This window comes from Budorcas taxicolor, chromosome 22 (genome assembly GCF_023091745.1).
Source record: "Budorcas taxicolor isolate Tak-1 chromosome 22, Takin1.1, whole genome shotgun sequence".
In the NCBI taxonomy this organism is placed as follows: Eukaryota; Metazoa; Chordata; class Mammalia; order Artiodactyla; family Bovidae; genus Budorcas; species Budorcas taxicolor.
Genome location: NC_068931.1, coordinates 4538731 through 4556592, shown reverse-complemented (window position 1 = coordinate 4556592; position 17862 = coordinate 4538731). Strand labels below are relative to the sequence as shown.

Below are 17862 nucleotides of genomic sequence, written 5' to 3'. Positions count from 1 at the left end.
CATGATCCCATGCACCCTACCTCTTTCCAAATACTTCCACTGCTAAGAATTTGTTTGACCTGAAAAAAGCGCTCAGTGCAGGCGGAGCTGAAGTGCTCATGGGGCTGCTTCTCTTAGGAGAGATAGCAAGGCTACCAGGGTTAGCTCCACACTGACAGCAATTACACGACCAGCTTCATTCACAACCCGAGTTCCAAGAATCTCACCAAGAAGACACGTGGCCTGGTTAAAGCTGCGGAACTCCATGCCTTATCCCGAGTATGTGACCAGTCGTGTGTGCTTTGCCCACAGGCAGCACAGCCCACTGTAGCCCATCAGGCTCCTCTCTCCATGGGATTTCCCAGGCAAGAATACTGGAGTGGGTAACCATTTCCTTTCTTCCTTACCCAGGCATCAAACCCACATCTCCTGTGTCTCCTGCATTGGCAGGTGGGTTCTTTACCCACTGAGCCATCAGAGAACCCACCATCCTCGGCCTCACCAACTAAGGAAGGCTACAAAGACAGACCTGCCTCTGTCTCAGGGCTCCATCTGGCTGCGAGGTTTTCTCAGTAAAAAAAGAAGCCCCACGGGGTATGTAGACTCACACTGCAATACCAGTTGGGTCAAAGTCTTTCCATTTCAGGACTTGCTTAACTGAGCACAAACACACACAACAGCAGCAAAACCCTTTCCATGTAAATGTAATGTTATGTGGATCCACCAGTTCCGGAATTTAAACAGGACCTTTCAATCCAAACACTTAACACTGCCAGAAAAGGTGGCACCAACAGACCATCTATAAACAATGACTAGGCAAAAAAAAAGAAAATCATTTAAAGAGATTATCTTCAACAGTTAAGCCAAATATGAAAACAATCATTTGGCGTGCAATCAATTTATATAAGATTTAGAAAAAAAAATAACAAGATAGCTGAATGTTCCCTATCATTTCTAGACGTTGTTTTTCTGAGAAGGTAGAGGGTGATGGCCTTCAAGCTGGTGGGACCCTCAGACCTCTGTGCGGCTCTGCTCCCTGGGGACTGGGGAGGGAGCCGGCCCTCAGGTCCGCACTGCCCCAGTCCTCTGTGCAGCTTCTCACTGCAAAGCCCCAGGCCAGAGGCTCACAGACATCATTTGAATTCAGTCAGTTCAGTTCAGTCGCTCAGTCATGTCTGAGTCTCTGTGACCCCATGAACTGCAGCACGCCAGGCCTCTGTCCATCACCAACTCCCAGAGTTTACCCAAACCCATGTCCATCGAGTCGGTGATACCATTCAACCATGTCATCCTCTGTCGTCCCCTTCTCCTCCTGTCTTCAATCTTTCCCAGCATCAGGGACTTTTCAAATGAGTCAGCTCTTCACATGAGGTAGTCAAAGTATTGGAGTTTCAGCTTCAGCATCAGTCCTTCCAGTGAATATTCAGGACTGATCTCCTTTAGGATGGACTGGTTGGACCTCCTTGCAGTCCAAGGGACTCTCAAGAGTCTTCTCCAACACCACAGTTCAAAAGCTTCAATTCTTTGGCGCTCAGCTTTCTTTATGGTCCAACTCTCACATCCATACATGACTACTGGAAAAACCATAGCCTTGACTAGACAGACCTTTGTTAGCAAAGTAATGTCTCCGCTTTTTAATACGCTGTCTAGGTTGGTCATAGCTTTTCTTCCAAGGAGTAATTCTCCTCATTTCACTCTGAAGATGAGAGATGAAATGTAATACAAATCCATCTTTGCATTCACCCGGCTGGCTTATGAGATGTGCCTGCTCACTCAAACATCTGCCAAGCGCCATGCCAGGCTCTGTCGTTTCCAAGGTGGGTAAGTCATGGCCCCTGCCCTCAGGGAGTCACACCGCAGTGACGTGCAGACAAGCGAGAGCTAAACAGCATAAGTGCCAGGTGCCAAGCCAGGACACAGGGAGGGAGGGCTGAGCGCTCCTAGACCTGAGGCGAGAAGCGGGCCCTCGGGGGCCGCCTGCACTCTGGAGTGGTCGGTTCTCTGGTGGTTTTTTGCAAGGGGAAATGGGTGGGGGATGGTCCATGCAAAGAAAACGGAGAACACAAAGGCCCAGAGAGAGACACAGCGGCACTTGGAGGAACTGCAGGTACTGCAAGTAACTGGATTCTGAATAAAGACGCCCTGCGTGACAACCTTCTCATTTGTTTTTGTTATTGGATGGGGGGGGGTGCAGGCAATTAGAAAGGAACTCAAGCACGTCACCTCCCAATCACTTTATAAGTAACACTTTCCCAAGTCCCTCGTCAAAACGTTAAGTCAGACCCTCCCGCGGTCCCGTTTGTCCACAAGCCCCGGCACTGTGGCTGTGGTTTGGTCTTCAGCTGTCTCAGCCCCTAAGCCCAGGCAGGCAGTACGTGCTACGGAAGGACGCCTGGGCTGGAAGCAGAGGAAGCCGGATTCAAGGTCCAGCCCCGCCACATCTCGGCAGAGCGACCCAGGAAAGTACCAGCTCTTCCTGAGCTGCCTTTTCTCCATTACGAAATGCCTCTCCCGCTTAAACTTCAGAGATTAAATGACGTAACCAGCAGAACTCCTGGCGTCCCAGTAACATCAGCTTAGTTCCGTTTCCTCACCACGCCATTCAATGCTACCAGAAAGAGCCTTGCACAGACCTCACACAGCACCCAGACCCTGCAAACTCAAGTCCAGCAACAAACCCCAAACCCCAAGAGGCCCCTTCTTTCCATCCTGCCCTTCAAGAGATTTCCAGGGAATAATTAACTGACTTAATCCAACTGAGCCACAGAACCAATGACAAGAGTTCACAGAAACTATGTATTTTAAGGACAAAGAACATTTTCTGCATGAAACAATTCTTAAAGGTCAGCAGGATGAGGAGAGATAAGCCACACAGCTGTGAGCTGGGAATATAATGCTATTAGCTTCTCTCTTCGAAAAAATGAAAAGAAAGCAAAATCATTCATGGTTACTTTTGGCATTGAGACAGTAAATGTGTGGCTCCCAATTTACCATGAATCAGAGGTGACTTGGCATTTAGTCAGTGTGCCTGGACCAATATTTTTAATTCTACCATCACTAAACATGTCTCAGCAGGTAATTTAAGTGAGTCCACTGGAGACACAGCAACTCCTTTGGCCCCTGAAGGGAACGTTAAGTCCCTGATGGAGAGGTCATGATCTTGGAGTAAAGGATGGGGCAGGGACATGTCTGCCTCTGAGGGACAAGAGCAGGGGACACTGAGACCCGGAGAGGAGCTGAAACACACACCACATGCCGCGTGAGTTGACTCAACCCAGCGTTCCTCGTAAGAACAAGCAAAGCCACTGAGGCTGAGAGCCCAGCGGCAGATGGGTCACGATCTAGAAGGGGCTGTTCCTCTGTCTCCTCTGGGATCCACCTGGAATCCACGGAATCCAAGGAATCCATCCACGGCCAGAAGATGAGAGGACGGCACAGGCGACAGCTGAGACCCAAGGCGGACCGAGAGGGGGCCTGAGGGTGGAACCAGTCCTCCTCAACTCCAGACCCTCAGGCCGGACTTAGCTTTTACACCTAGCATAAAAAATTTTTTTTTTTTTTCGTAAAAAATTTTTTTAAAATGGCTACTGCAGGCAACTTGAGGTAAGATAGAAATTAAACAAGCTGTCAGGAAATTATGCAAGCTAGAACAACAGCCATTCTGCACTGATTTTCTAATGTTTTGCACTTATAAACTTGTACTTATTCATTCAATAAATACTTATTGTGCCAGCATTGTTTCAGTTGCTAGGATATAACCAGGGAATAAAGCAGAAAGAAACTCCCACCCTCACGAGTATACATTCCAGTGGAGGGAGACAGATAAGCCACACACGATAGGTAAATTAGACAACATGTTAGAAGGTAATAGGGAAACAGAGAAACCAGAGCAGGGTGGTGGGGTCAGGAACGCAGTGGGCTGGGGAGACGGCTGGTGGGAAACGGGGGTCAGGAGAGGCCTCGAGGAGCAGGTGAAAGAGGAAGCCTGCTGGGATCTGGGGATAACCTTCCATATGGTGGAGGGGTGCCAACAAGTTCACAGAAGAGCAAGGGCATCAGCATGTGTGACGCAGGATGCGCCGGCAGCCAGAGAAGGTGAGACGCCAGAGGCAGAACCAGGTGCAACTGGGAGCCAAGTGACGCAGGGCCTTGGAGACGCCTTGGTGGTGGTGGTTTATTCACTCAGTCGTGTCTGACTCTTCAAGACTCCGTGGACTGTAGCCCATCAGGCTCCTCTGTGCATGGGATTTCCCAGGCAAGAATCCTGGAGTGCGTTGCCATTTCCTTCTCCAGGGGACCCTCCCAACCCAGGGGTCGAACCCGCATCTCTTCCGTCTCCTGCAGCAGCCGGTGGATTCTACAGCACTGAGCCACTGGGTGCTTTGTTCCCTTTTTATTGCTGAGTGGTATTCCCTCCACGTGTCAACCAGTCTAACCAGTTCCCCACTGAGGAACATGTGAGCTGTTTCCAGTTTGGGGTATTCCCTCCACAATCTACCGGTCTAACCAGGAATCCAATGAGGAACCTGTGAGCTGTTTCCAGTTTGGGGTATTCCCTCCACAATCTACCGGTCTAACCAGGAATCCAATGAGGAACCTGTGAGCTGTTTCCAGTTTGGGGCTTTACAAGTAAAGCTGCCAGCCCAACAGCCATTCTGCATCTATTGTCTGACATTGTTTATACTGATCGACTTTTAATTATTCGTTCAATTAATCAGTGTTGAGTCCTCTTTCTGTCCAAGCATTGTTCTAGTTGCTGGGATCTGCATATAGGCTTCTATATGGATGCAAGTTTTCCTTTCTCTAGGACTAATGTCACGGAGGGCTACTGATGGGTCACATAGCAAGTCTACATTTGGCATAGATTTTAAAATGTGTACACTGATTCCAATGTGTCTGTACCACTCTGTATTCTCACCAGCAATGCAAGACGAGTTTAGGAGTTCTACATCCTCACCAGCATCTGGGTTACCTGGAGTTTTTTTTGTTTACTATAGCCAATCTAACAGGTATGCTGTAGTAGCTGTGGTTTTAATTTGCATTTCCCTAACAGCCACTGACGGAGAAGGCGATGGCACCCCACTCCAGTACTCTTGCCTGGAAAATCCCACGGACGGCGGAGCCTGGTAGGCTGCGGTCCATGGGGTCGCTAAGAGTCGGACACGACTGAGCGACTTCACTTTGATTTTCACTTTTATGCATTGGAGAAGGAAACGGCAACCCTCTCCAGTGTTCTTCTCCAGTGTTCTTGCCTGGAGAATCCCAGGGAGGGCGGAGCCTGGTGGGCTGCCGTCTATGGGGTCGCACAGAGTTGGACACGACTGAAGCGACTTAGCAGCAGCAGCAGCAGCATGAGCAGCCAGTGATGTTGGACATCTTTTCACATTCACATTTGCCATTCATATGTCTTCTTGGAGGAAATGTCTGTTCAAGTCTTTTTTGCCATTCTTCTATTTGGATTATTTGTTTCCTTATTGTTGAGGTTAGAAAATTCTTTATATATTCTAAATATATCTTCTGTCAGATATGAGATCAGAAAAAGATTTCTCCTGGTCAATGCCTCTGCCATTTCATTCTCTTAACAGTGTCTTTTAAAGAACAGAAGTTTTTCATTTTTATGAAGTCCAATTTATTCACGCTTTCTTTTATGGATCATGCTTTCTTTGTTATGTCTAAGAACTCTTTGCCTAATCGTAAGTCTCTTGAAAGTTTTAAAAATTTTATATTTAGATCTATGATCTACCTTGTACAAAGTGTGATGTTTGGGTCAAGATTTATATTCTTGACTACTGATGTCCAATTGTTCCAGCACCATTTGTTAAAAAGGCTGTCCTTCCTGCATCAGATTGCTTTTGCATTTCTGTCAAAAGTCAGAAGCGTCTGTGCACATCTATTTCTGGTTTCTCTACTCTGTTCCACTCATCTGGCCAGCACCACGCTTTTTTGATTATTGCAGCTATATCCAAAGTTGTACACTGAGTGGTGTAATTAGCCCCTGAAGATGTTTAAACAGGAAAGGGACATGATCTGATGTCTTTAAATAGCACTCGACTATAAGACAGTAAAAGTCAGAGGCGAAGGCCGCCAAGCAGGAGGTGATGGCGCTCAGAGTAGGAAGACAGCACAGGGGAGAAGACAGACCAGTGAGATCTGACTTCATTATAAAAGCTGAGCCCACAGAATGTTCCGGGGAAACGGTGTGGGTGTGAGAGAGACAAAAGGATCAGACAGGACGCAAACAGATGGGCCTGTCATCACTGAGACGGGGAAGGCGGCAGCGGAGCACACCGTGAGACGGAAGGTCAGCTCAGTCTTTAACACGCTGGGTCTGAGAAGCGTGGCAGAGATCCGAGTGCAGACGTGAAGTGGGTTTCGGAGGCAAAAATCCAGTGTAGGAGGGAGGGAGGGCTCTGTAACCTGGAGGTAGAAATCCAGGAGCTGTCAGCACAGCTTAAGTCATGACCCTGGCTGAGTCAGCTGAGGCAAAGTGGAAAACACAGAGCCCGGGACTCTCTGATGCTGCAAGCTGAGGCAGGAAATCCCCATGCCTGGAAGAGACACTGGGCGGCGACCTGCAGTGTGTGATGAAGGAGGGCGCACCAGGCAGAGGGAAGCCACGCAAAGTCTCTAGGCAGAAACAAGCCCCGCTTGTTAGGGACACAGAAAGGCGCGGAGGGCGAGGTGGTGGTAATGGAACAGCTGAGGTCCCTGCACCAGGAGAGGGGTGGCACCTTATTCTACATGCACCGCGGAGAGAAACGAGAGTCTGCTTCCAGAAAATGAAGCTCTTTATGTCCTTCCAGAAATTACATCCTTTCATATAATAACAACCTAATAATTACCTGAACTGAAAACTCATAAAGCAACAACTGATACGATGAAAGTGAAAGTGTGAAAGCGTTAGTCACTCAGTCGTGTCTGACTCTTTGCGACCGTATGGACTGCAGCTCGCCAGGCTCCTCGGTCCATGGAATTCTGCAGGCAAGAATACTGGCATAGGCGGCCAGTCCCTTCTCCAGGGGATCTTCCTGACCCAGGGATTGAACCTGGGTCTCCCGCACTGCAGGCAGATTCTTTACTGACTGAGCCACCAGGGTTGCAGGACACGTGCTCTGAAAGGGAAGACAGTCTAAGAACAGAGTCCTAAGAAAGGAGGATGAAGACAGGAAATGGCGAAGGAAGGAGGGAGAGGCCTGCCCAAGACCCCCAGGAGCCACGTGTGTGTTGGGGAGGCGCTGGCGGTCAAGGAAACACAGCACCACCCAGAACACAGAGGATCAGCAAGGGGGTGGGAGGGGCAGGCAGGGTGTTCACTGAACCCACAGAAGGGCTTTATCAGAGCAGAAGCCGCATCCGATTTCCATGCAGGACAAGCCCTTCCAGGCCAGTTATTTAAGAGGGCCTCCAGAGAACAACAATAAGCCTCTGCACCCGTGCCCAACAATCTGCTTCCTAACAAATAATACGGCTTCTTAAGATCATCCTGAAGTCATCTGTTAGGAACAAATCCTAACACGAGGAGTCATCCTTGAAGACTCTCCCAGAATCTACTAAAAAACTCCTCTGAGGAAACCTGGAATGGCTGGTTTCACCACCTTCTAGAAGGCGACATGGTAAAATGACAGCAGGGGTGGAGAGAAAAGCACATTTTTGCCTTTTGACTTACAAAGCTTTTCTTTTTATTCTTTCACAACTTTCCTTCACTTTCTCCCTGCTTCCTACGGAGAACACTGGGATAGCAGTTGCTGTGGAGGAAATCTCAAGCAAATAACAGCGACTGTGTACCAACTAGATGGCTGTTTTCCTTTAAAGCTGTACTAGTTACCTTAGTCCTCACACCCTAATCACAGAATTAGCAAAATCACTGGAGTCCTAGTCCCAGATTTAAACCCTGGCTGGATCGTCACTGGTGGAATGTCTTGAGCAGGTTACTGAACATTCCAAGCCACCTTTTTCTACCCTTTAAAAAGGTGAATACCACGACCACCGCCACCACCAACCTGCTTTAAAAACGTGAATGCCACGACCACCACCACCAACCTGAAAGGAAGGTTTCAAGGAGTAAAAGTATCAGTGTGAAGGAGAGGTGTACACACAAGGAGCATTTAGAGTTCTATCAAGCACACACTGAGGGTCAGCCAACGTTTGGAAGTGTCCCCTCTGCCACTATCAACCCACTGAGGACTACCATGACTTAACACTTTCTGAAAGCAGGCTGGATCTGTTTGGTGTCCTGGCCATGTGATAGAGTTGCATGAAGCTCAGTGAACAGCCTGTCCATGGTTAGCAAGAGCAGGCCCTCACAGAAGCAGGTCGACGCTGACAAGCCAGGGCCTTCACCATAGAAGGGCCACCGGCTGCCGGCCTGCACGCCAGGCACAGGGACGCCTGATGCCTTAGGTGGTTAGGCCACCCACTCCCTGAACCACGCAGCTTCCAGATCCTCCCAGCGTCAGCACAGGCCACCTGCTCCCTGCCCAGCATGGACTGAGCCCCACCTCTCCAACTCACCCTCCTGATCCCTGCTCACGACTCCGTGCAAGACGCAAGCAGCCCTCAGATAAACACGGGGAAGCAAATGTTTCCAAGAAAACCGACTTCAAAACTGTGGCTTTGAGCCGCTGCTTCTTAAATCCTGAGCTAGTCTGCTGTTACCTCAGGCCAATACTTTGCTCCAATACTTTGGCCACCTGATGTGAAGAGCTAACTCACTGGAAAAGACCCTGGTGCTGGGGAAGACTAAAGGCACAAGGAAAAGGGGGCAACAGAGGATGAGATGGTTAGATGGCATCACTGATTCAACGGACATGAGTTTGAGCAAACTCTGGGAGATGGTGAATAACAGGGAAGGTTGGTGTGCTGCAGTCCGTGGCGTCCCTAAGAGTCAGACACAAATGAGTCGTGAACAACATACTCCTAGTGAATATTTGTATTTTGAACCATTTCTATTTATTGGCGAACACTGTAATTTCTGTATATGTGCTGCTGAAGCAAGCACATCATTGTAAATTCTGAGATGTGTTCCTACTAAGTAAATATTGGTCCTACCACAGAATGAAAAGTAATTATGACACTTATTTCATAAGAAAACTTTAAGTGAAATATTAACATACTTTTCCAAGTGTTTTCACATACATTCTTCTTCCAGTGTTCACAAATCTAAAGTGCAGGCAGGTGCAGGATATTCCCCATGGAGGAATGAAGAAAATGATTTAAAGTATTTACCTGCCTTGCCTGAGGTCACCTCAAAAATAATACCAGGACTAGATCTGGCTTTCCTCACCCGCAACCCCTCTCAATACCTTCCCATGAATGTCTAATGCGACAGGGGCTGTTCTGACTCCATGATAATAACTGGCACTTACTGGCTGTCTTCTGTGGTTTTCAAGGACTTTTAATAGATATCTGTACTAAGTAGAAATGAGCATTATTTATTATTTGACTTATCTAAACTGGCTGGCATAATCTGTTCTGTCTTAGTCAGAACTTCTATCCATCTTAAAGATAAACAAAAACCAGAAGTCAACAATGTTAAGTGTTTCTTTTTTTTTTTTTTTTAACTGTTTCAAAACAAAGTAGCCTCACAAGCACTCTTGGGCCCTCTTCTCAAAAGCACCAGAAAGTTCCACAGACACAAGCAGAAACTATACAGGAGGCCCTGCCCTCAGGCTCACAACACCACGTGAGCTGAGGCTCTGATGCCCGTTTACCAAGAAGCCTACAGTACCCTTACCACCAGGGCTCCCTTTATATTTCCCTCCTACGGATTTCACATTTTCTGAGTTCTATTTACTAAACTACATATGTTGGATAATAATAACCTTTCTGTTTCATACTCAAAGACATATTTGCAACTGTAGCTTTTTAATAGTCTAAGATTCAGAGTATTATCAAACTTCCTTGAAAAAAGGCAAAGGCATTTCGGATTTTAGTATTAAATATGACAGTCCTACCAAGGGTAAAGATGTAGGGTCTTTTGTGTTTTTCAAAATTAAAGACACTGAATTGTAAGCACCCACATCCACACTCTGTTCCTGGACCCCACCCAGGCTTGGAACCATTTGTCTCTGCAAAGTGGGTAGCCGTTTTCGAGGAAAACCACAGAAAGTAAGTCCCTAAAACAAAACCTGCTATAAAGAACACTGCCTAAGACTCCAAAAGCAGAAGTGAGTCAGGGGCCGATAGCTCCGTGAGGCAGAAAGCTGTGAAAGAACATCTAAGGTGCAGAAACAGAGCACCAGAGCCCCAAGCTCACCAGGAAACATTCTGTAGAAACATTTCCATTTTGATCATGTAAAGGAAGGGGGGCAACTTGACACTAAGTATTATGCTTCTTAATATTTTTCAAGATGTCTGTTTTACAAATGAAACATGTAATGACTTGAACTGAAAGCAATATTACTGCCATCTATTAAGTCATATTTTCTTCTCCTATTCTACAGTACTGGTAAAACCTGGATAAATGCTATTGCCTCAGTTGCAGAAAGGGAAAAGCAAATCATTTCTCTCCCTGGCCCCAAAGTTCTATAATCATTAACCTCGCCAACAACACAATCAGAAATGACAAGACTCAACTTCACAAATATAAATTCAAAAACTAGAAATCAGAATTGAAAAAACACAAACCACCTTTTTCAAAATACATGGGCAACGAGGCTCATAATGTGGTAGCCAGTATCAGATAGTAACTAAACGCCTGCTGCTATTCAGATTGCCAGCAAACGCGAGCCAGTTCGCCCTCTCAGGCATCTCCTCTTCTCTGGAAAACAAAAGAGCTTTATAAGACAATTATTCCAGGAGATGGAGTTCAATGCACAACTTAGAAGCTTCACTGGTATTCTTGACCAGAGGGTATAACTTTCATAACACTCTCTTGTTTCAATTCAACATCACGTGCCAAATTAACACCTTCACCTACAATCTCACATTCTCACTCAGCTACATACAATGCTACAGAAGCCATGCCCATCCATGACTTGTGCGGGTACAGGGGTTTGCATTTCCTGTGCAGACCACATGCTTGCGTCGTGCTGTTTGTTTAACCAGCATTATTTTTTTTAATTCTTATCTTAACCCTTAGAAGTTGGTACCATCGCCATCCTGCTGTTTTATGTTAAATAAGGCACATGAGGGACAGAGAGCGCAGGCACAGACTAGGACTCCCTTCCATGCATCGCAGTACGTACTTCTCAACTTGAATGCACATGTGCATATAAAGCTGTGATATATAAGGAGATCTAGCCCATAAAGGCTGAAAGTCCCCTTTAGAGGTAGGAAGGCGAAAAACTAACTTCTTTCATATTTGGGTAAATTAGGGAAAGTAAAATATTCTTTGATGTAGCTAAGTGGTAAAGAATCCGCCTGCCAGCGCAAGAGACGCAAGAGTTGCAGTTTTAATCCCTGGATTGGGAAGATCCCCTGGAGGAGGAAATGGCAACCCACTCCAGTATTCCTGCCTGGACAATTCCATGGAGAGAAGAGCCTGGCGGGCTACGGTCCATGGGGTTACAAAACAGTTGGACTGAGAGACTTAGCAACTGAACACACACACACACACAGAGAATATTCTCTAGTTAACATGCAAAACTTTAATGAATTTCTGGAGTTTTAAATGACAAAGAAAGGGAGCAGAGCAAGCAGGGAGAAACAGATCTTCCGGGCTCTTTGTTTCAGAAGAAGGGATGGAATTAAACAGCACTGGAATAATAAAGTGATGGAACAGGAGGAGAAGGAAGAAGTGAAACACCAACCAGCAGGGCACCCTGCAGGTTTCTGAATGAGATGTGTGTTTAAGATGCAGGAAGTCACAGGAATCTTAGGATGGCTGGGCTAGGGGGCAGGAAGCCAGAGACTATGACACGGCATTAATCAGAGATGGACACAGAAGGGAAAACAGTGATAACAGCAGATAGAACAGCTGGCCCCTCCAAAGTTCTGGGAAGGTCGGCACTGCCGATGACCAGCTCAACAGGCTGGCGAGCCTCTCTCCTCACCGCACGCCTTCACCCTTCTGAGAGGTCCCGCTGCATAGCCATTGGCCTGGTTCTTACCTTAACCCAGACCAGCTCTGGGAGCCCATCTGTTACCGCTGACTTTAGGCCCTATTCACCAGAGCCCAAGCCTGACGCCTCACACAGCCACTCTGGGTCCACTCCCCATCACTGAACTAGACTCTAGCTGATAGAGCACAGCTCTCTGTGCTTAAATCCCTGCCCATTGCATTGTTTACTGTGTTATTCCTGCTTCCTCAAACGGAAGCTTTTGAGAATAGAAATGGTATCTCTTTCCTCTCAAGTTCCACAGTCTCCACGATAAGAACTCAGCAGATTCTGGACCACTGATCAAAAGGAACGATGTTAGTACCAGAGGGTCGTGGTGTTCCAAACACAAGTCAAGGTAGGCTATTTTTTTTTTGTTTTTATGGAGGAAACTGCTTTTTGATGTTGTGTTGGTTTCTGCCATACAGTGACGTGAATCAGTCATAGGTATACATATGTCGCCCCACTCTTGAACCTCCCTACCACCTCCCACCTCATCCTCTAGGTTATCACAGAGCACAGGTTTGAGCTCCCTGTGTTAAAGAGCAAATGCCCACTGGCCATCTGTTTTATATATGGTGATGTGCATGTTTCAAAGCGGCTCTCTCAGCCTGTCCCACTCTTTCCCATTCCCAAGTGTCCACAAGTCCGTTGTCTGTGTCTCCGTTCCTCCCCTGCAAACAGGTTCATCAATACCGTTTTTCAAGATTCCATATATACATGTATCAGTTCAGTTCAGTGGCTCAGTCGCGTCCGACTCTTTGCGACCCCATGAATCGTAGCACACCAGGCCTCCCTGTCCATCACCATCTCCCGGAGTTCACTCAAACTCACGTTCATCGAGTATATATGCATTAATATACAACGCCTGTTTTTCTCTCTGACTTACTTTGCTCTGTATAACAGGCTCTAGGTTCATTCACCTCACTCAGTTCAGTTCAGTTCAGTCGCTCAGTCGTGTCCGACTCTTTGCGACCCCATGAATCGCAGCACGCCAGGCCTCCCTGTCCATCACCAACTCCCGGAGTTCACTCAGACTCACGTCCATCGAGTCAGTGGTGCCATCCAGCCATCTCATCCTCTGTCATCCCCTTCTCCTCCTGCCCCCAATCCCTCCCAGCATCAGAGTCTTTTCCAATGAGTTAACTCTTCGCATGAGGTGGCCAAAATACTGGAGTTTCAGCTTCAGCATCATTCCTTCCAAAGAAATTTCAGGGCTGATCTCCTTACAGTCCAAGGGACTCTCAAGAGTCTTCTCCAACACCACAGTTCAAAAGCATCAATTCTGTGGTGCTCAGCTTTCTTCACAGTCCAACTCTCACATCCATACATGACCACTGGAAAAACCATAGCATTCACTAGATGGACCTTTGTTGGCAAAGTAATGTCTCTGCTTTTCAACATGCTATCTAGGTTGGTCAAAACTTTTCTTCTAAGGACTGTCTTTTAATTTCATGGCTGCTGTCACCATCTGCAGTGATTTTGGAGCCCCCAAAAATAAAGTCTGACACTGTTTCCACTGTTTCCCCATCTATTTCCCAAGAAGTGATGGGACCAGATGCCATGATCTTAGTTTTCTGAATGTTGAGCTTTAGGCCAACTTTCTCACTCTCTTCTTTCACTTTCATCAAGAGGCTTTTTAGCTCCTCTTCACTTTCTGCCATAAGGGTGGTATCATCTGCATATCTGAGGTTACTGATATTTCTCCCAGCAATCTTGATTCCAGCTTGTGCTTCTTCCAGCCCAGCATTTCTCATGATGTACTCTGCATAGAAATTAAATAAGCAGGGTGACAATATACAGCCTTGACATACTCCTTTTCCTATTTGGAACCAGTCTGTTGTTCCATGTCCAGTTCTAACTGTTGCTTCCTGACCTGCATACAGATTTCTCAAGAGGCAGGTTAGGTGGTCTGGTATTCCCATCTCTTGAAGAATTTTCCACAGTTTCTTGTGATCCACACAGTCAAAGGCTTTGGCATAGTCAATAAAGCAGAAATAGATGTTTTTCTGGAACTCTCTTGCTTTTTCAATGACCCAGCGGATGTTGGCAATTTGATCTCTGGTTGCTCTGCCTTTTCTAAAACCAGCTTGAACATCTGGAAGTTCATGGTTCACGTATTTTGAAGCCTGGCTTGGAGAATTTTGAGCATTACTTTACTAGCATGTGAGATGAGTGCAATTGTGCAGTAGTTTGAGCATTCCTTGGCATTGCCTTTCTTTGGGATTGGAATGAAAACTGACCTTTTCCGGTCCTGTGGCCACTGCTGACTTTTCCAAATTTGCTGGCATATTGAGTACAGCACTTTCACAGCATCATCTTTCAGGATTTGAAATAGCTCCACTGGAATTCCATCACCTCCTCTAGCTTTGTTCGTAGTGATGCTTCCTAAGGTCCACTTGACTTCACATTCCAGGATGTCTGGCTCTAGGTGAGTGATCACACCATCATGATTATCTTGGTCATGAAGATGTTTTTTGTACTGTTCTTCTGTGTACTGAACTGACTAAAATGTGTTACAGGTAGGTAATACGCTCTGAAGGAGCATTTACCAAGTAGCAATTAAGAAAGGTTGGTATACAGGAACCGCTATAAATTTGTTTTTATTTATCTCACTACAAACAGTAATTTTGAGTTACCTAGCTACAAGTATTAGTTATCAAATATTAGTGATAAATGCAATTCATCACATTTTTTTCTTGAGAGATGTTCTCCCCAAGCTCCTTTTAAAGAGAGTCTTGAAAACTGACTAAGAAACAGAATTTGCTGTCAGCTAATTCACCCACTGAGAAGCTGGTCTGCAGCTCTTCCGGTTTTGTTTAGAAACTTTGTGCAATTCCTTTTCTGCCTCATAAGAACGATATAAAAGTAAATGGTTTATAGTACAGTTTAATAATCTCTTATCTGCTGAGAAATGTATCCATAAAAAAAGTCATGCAAGATATACCTTAGGGCAGTGATTCTCGACTAGGAGTGACTTTGTTATCCCCAAGGGGACATTTGACAAGAGTCGGAGACATTTTTGGTTGTATTGGGGAAGGGGGTGGGGGGGGGGGATGATACTGACATCTGGTGAGTGAGACAGTAATGAACACGACAGACTCTACAAAAAAGAAAAAATGGCAAACGCTTCATTAAATAAAATATCCTGGTGGCTCAGACGGTAAAGAGTCCGCCTGCAGTTCAGGAGACCCTGGTTCAATCCCTGTGTCGGGAAGATTCCCTGGAAAAGGAAATGGCATCCCACTCCAGTACTCTTGCCTGGAAAATTCCATAGACAGGGGAGCCGGGCGGGCTACAGTCCATGGGGTCGCAAAGAGTCAGACACGACTGAGCGACTTCACTTTCACTTTTTCACTTGATAAAAACTATTATTTTTCTAGACACCAATAAAGTGTGTACACACTGGATTTTAAAATCCCATGATTATACATACCCTGGGAATGGGGAAGGAACAGTTGTAAGTAGACATCTGGCATCCATTAGGCCTGATGTTATGATACAAGACTGTTCAAGAAATTCTAATAGCAAATAAGCTCTGTTTCTCAGCAGAAGGGATAGGACAGATCTGACCCTCTGCTATAAACCACTCTTAACCACATCAAGACACTATTTTACCTTCTGGTACATCACCTGGTAACAATTTAACAGTAAACTATGTTACTAATAGACAACTTCAACCTTTAAAAAAATTAAGCATTCTCTGCCAAACAAATGCATTTTGATACAAATTGTGATCCAGCTCAGATCAAGCCTCTATCTTCATTTTTCTCACAAACTAAGTAAAGAATTCCCAGCACTAAACATTCCCGTTTATTGTCTGGGGGAATGAAGGAGAGTGTTACATGTTGACGGAAAACAACAAAATTCTGTAAAGCAATTATCCTTCAAGTAAAAATAAATTTAAGAAAAGAGGGAGGGGATGTATGTATACATACAGCTGATTCACTTGGTTGTACAGCAGAGACTAACACAACATTGTAAAGCAATTATACTCCAGTAAAAAATAGTTAAAGTAAAAATTTTTATGACTGAACCCCCCCCAACACGCACACACAGTGACAAAACAGTCAGAGGTAGCAAACAAAAACCCCTTAGAATTTATTGCAAAAAAGTATAATCAATGCAAAGAATCAAGGCAAAGGATTGTTTTCCTCCAAGTTACCCAGCTATTTTACAATTCCCAAAGCTGCCTAAGGGTGAAGTCGCACTGGCTCTTTTCATTTGTCTGTTCACTGCCACTCGCCCCCCACCCCAGCCCCTCGCAGGAGTCCGGTACTGCGCCTCATCCTTAAATATCACTGGGCGCCTTCTAGGTGAACAGCGGGTGACTGGGCGTGGATGGTGGAGTGACACCGGCTCCAATTAGGAATCCACTCCAGGAATAATAAGTCGCACGACCCTGGTCCTAGATGAAGACCTGGCCTATGCAAACTCAAGATAAAAAGGACCTTCAAAAGTCCTCCCGTAGTTGCGCCCTCAACTCCACGTGCGACTTTGCTCCCCACTAAGTGCGAAGCGGGGCTCTCCCACCTGCCCGCGCAGGTTCCCGGGAAGCGGCTCCCGCCCCACGAGGGCGCGCCGCGGGCTGCGAGACTGGCTCACCTGGCCGCAGCACCTATGCACCTCCGGTCGCCCCCAGGTGTTCGCACACGGAGGTGCAGCCTCCGGTGACAACGCGGGCGCACAGACTCAGGGGTACAAACTCGGGGTCCGCTCCCAGGTGTGCACTCAGGCAGCGCGCACACAGAGGGAGGCAGAGACACAGGCGTGTGGATGAGGGGAGTGCTCCCAGGTGTGCAGAGCCCGGTGCTCCCGCGCGGGTGAGCACACTCAGGTGTGCACGCGGAGTCTTGCGCAGATCAATCCCGCCACACAAGGTAAGTCTCGGCAGGGAGCCCCTCAAGCCCCGGTCGGCATCCTGCCTGCATCAACTCACCTCCTCCAAAAATTTGGTCAAATCGTACACTTTGTAGTGCAGGATCAGCCAGGTGCTCTTGCTGTGGTTGTGCTTCTGGATCTCTTCCAGGGTGTAGTACTTAACGGGCTTGCTGGACTCCTCGGCCATTTCTAAACGCAGCGAACTTAAGGCCCTAAAAGCAGCGGAAGAGCGGGACGGAGAAGAGCGGGCGTCTCTGCGAACTCGCCCTGGGACATTCCCAGCTGCCGGGCTCGGCTCCTGGGGAGGTCTGTCCTCACGGAGGAGGGGAGTGGCCGAAGTACGGCCTCCGGCGATTGGCCAGAATTCCTGTCGCTCAAGGGCCCCGCCCCCGCCCGACACTCTCCACCAACCCGGCGGGCCCCGCCCAGTGAGCGGGTGTTGATTGGCTGCAGAAGATGCCCTTCACAATCACAGCTTAGGAGAGCGCGGGGGCGGGGCTTCCCCGCTTCTGCACCGAAGGCGGTGGCGCCGGGGTCAGGGCGTCCGGGATCGCGTGGACCAGGCGGGGTGACCCGCGCAGAGTCTACCTTGTGCAGGGCAGCGACCCCACATCAAAATCGCCGCGGTTTCCCAATCCGATCAGACGTGGGCGTTCGTTAATTTGTAACAGAGTCCTTCCGCAGCGAGTGTAGGGGCCTGAGAAATGCAGAGCAACCTGGTGGACGTGGCTGGACGAATGTGCTGCCCGGAGCACTGCTTGACCCATCCCCTCCCGCCCCAGAACTGCCCCATTCTCTCAGGAGAAAAACAAAACAAAACCCGGGAACTGTTCCAAAAAAGCAAAAGCGGCCTCAAGTGTAGGTTCTGAGGACGTCGGTGGCTCTGAAGTTACTCTCTCTTCACCCCTGACTAGGCGAGTACTTGTGTTAGTGTCTTCTGTCTTTTCTCACCAGTATATTGTTT

The 17862-nt window shown here is 47.2% G+C and overlaps 1 protein-coding gene across 1 annotated transcript in view; it reads right to left on the bottom strand.

Annotated features, from left to right (window-relative positions):
* Window positions 1-17151, bottom strand: part of LOC128067437 (cytochrome b5) — a 33986-nt gene extending 16835 nt beyond the window's left edge. The window contains exon 1 of the mRNA XM_052660469.1: window positions 16957-17151. Coding sequence (XP_052516429.1) covers window positions 16957-17085 — 129 coding nt within the window. The 5' untranslated portion in view covers window positions 17086-17151. The remainder of the gene's footprint in view (window positions 1-16956) is intronic.
* Between the last annotated feature and the right edge of the window lie 711 nt (window positions 17152-17862).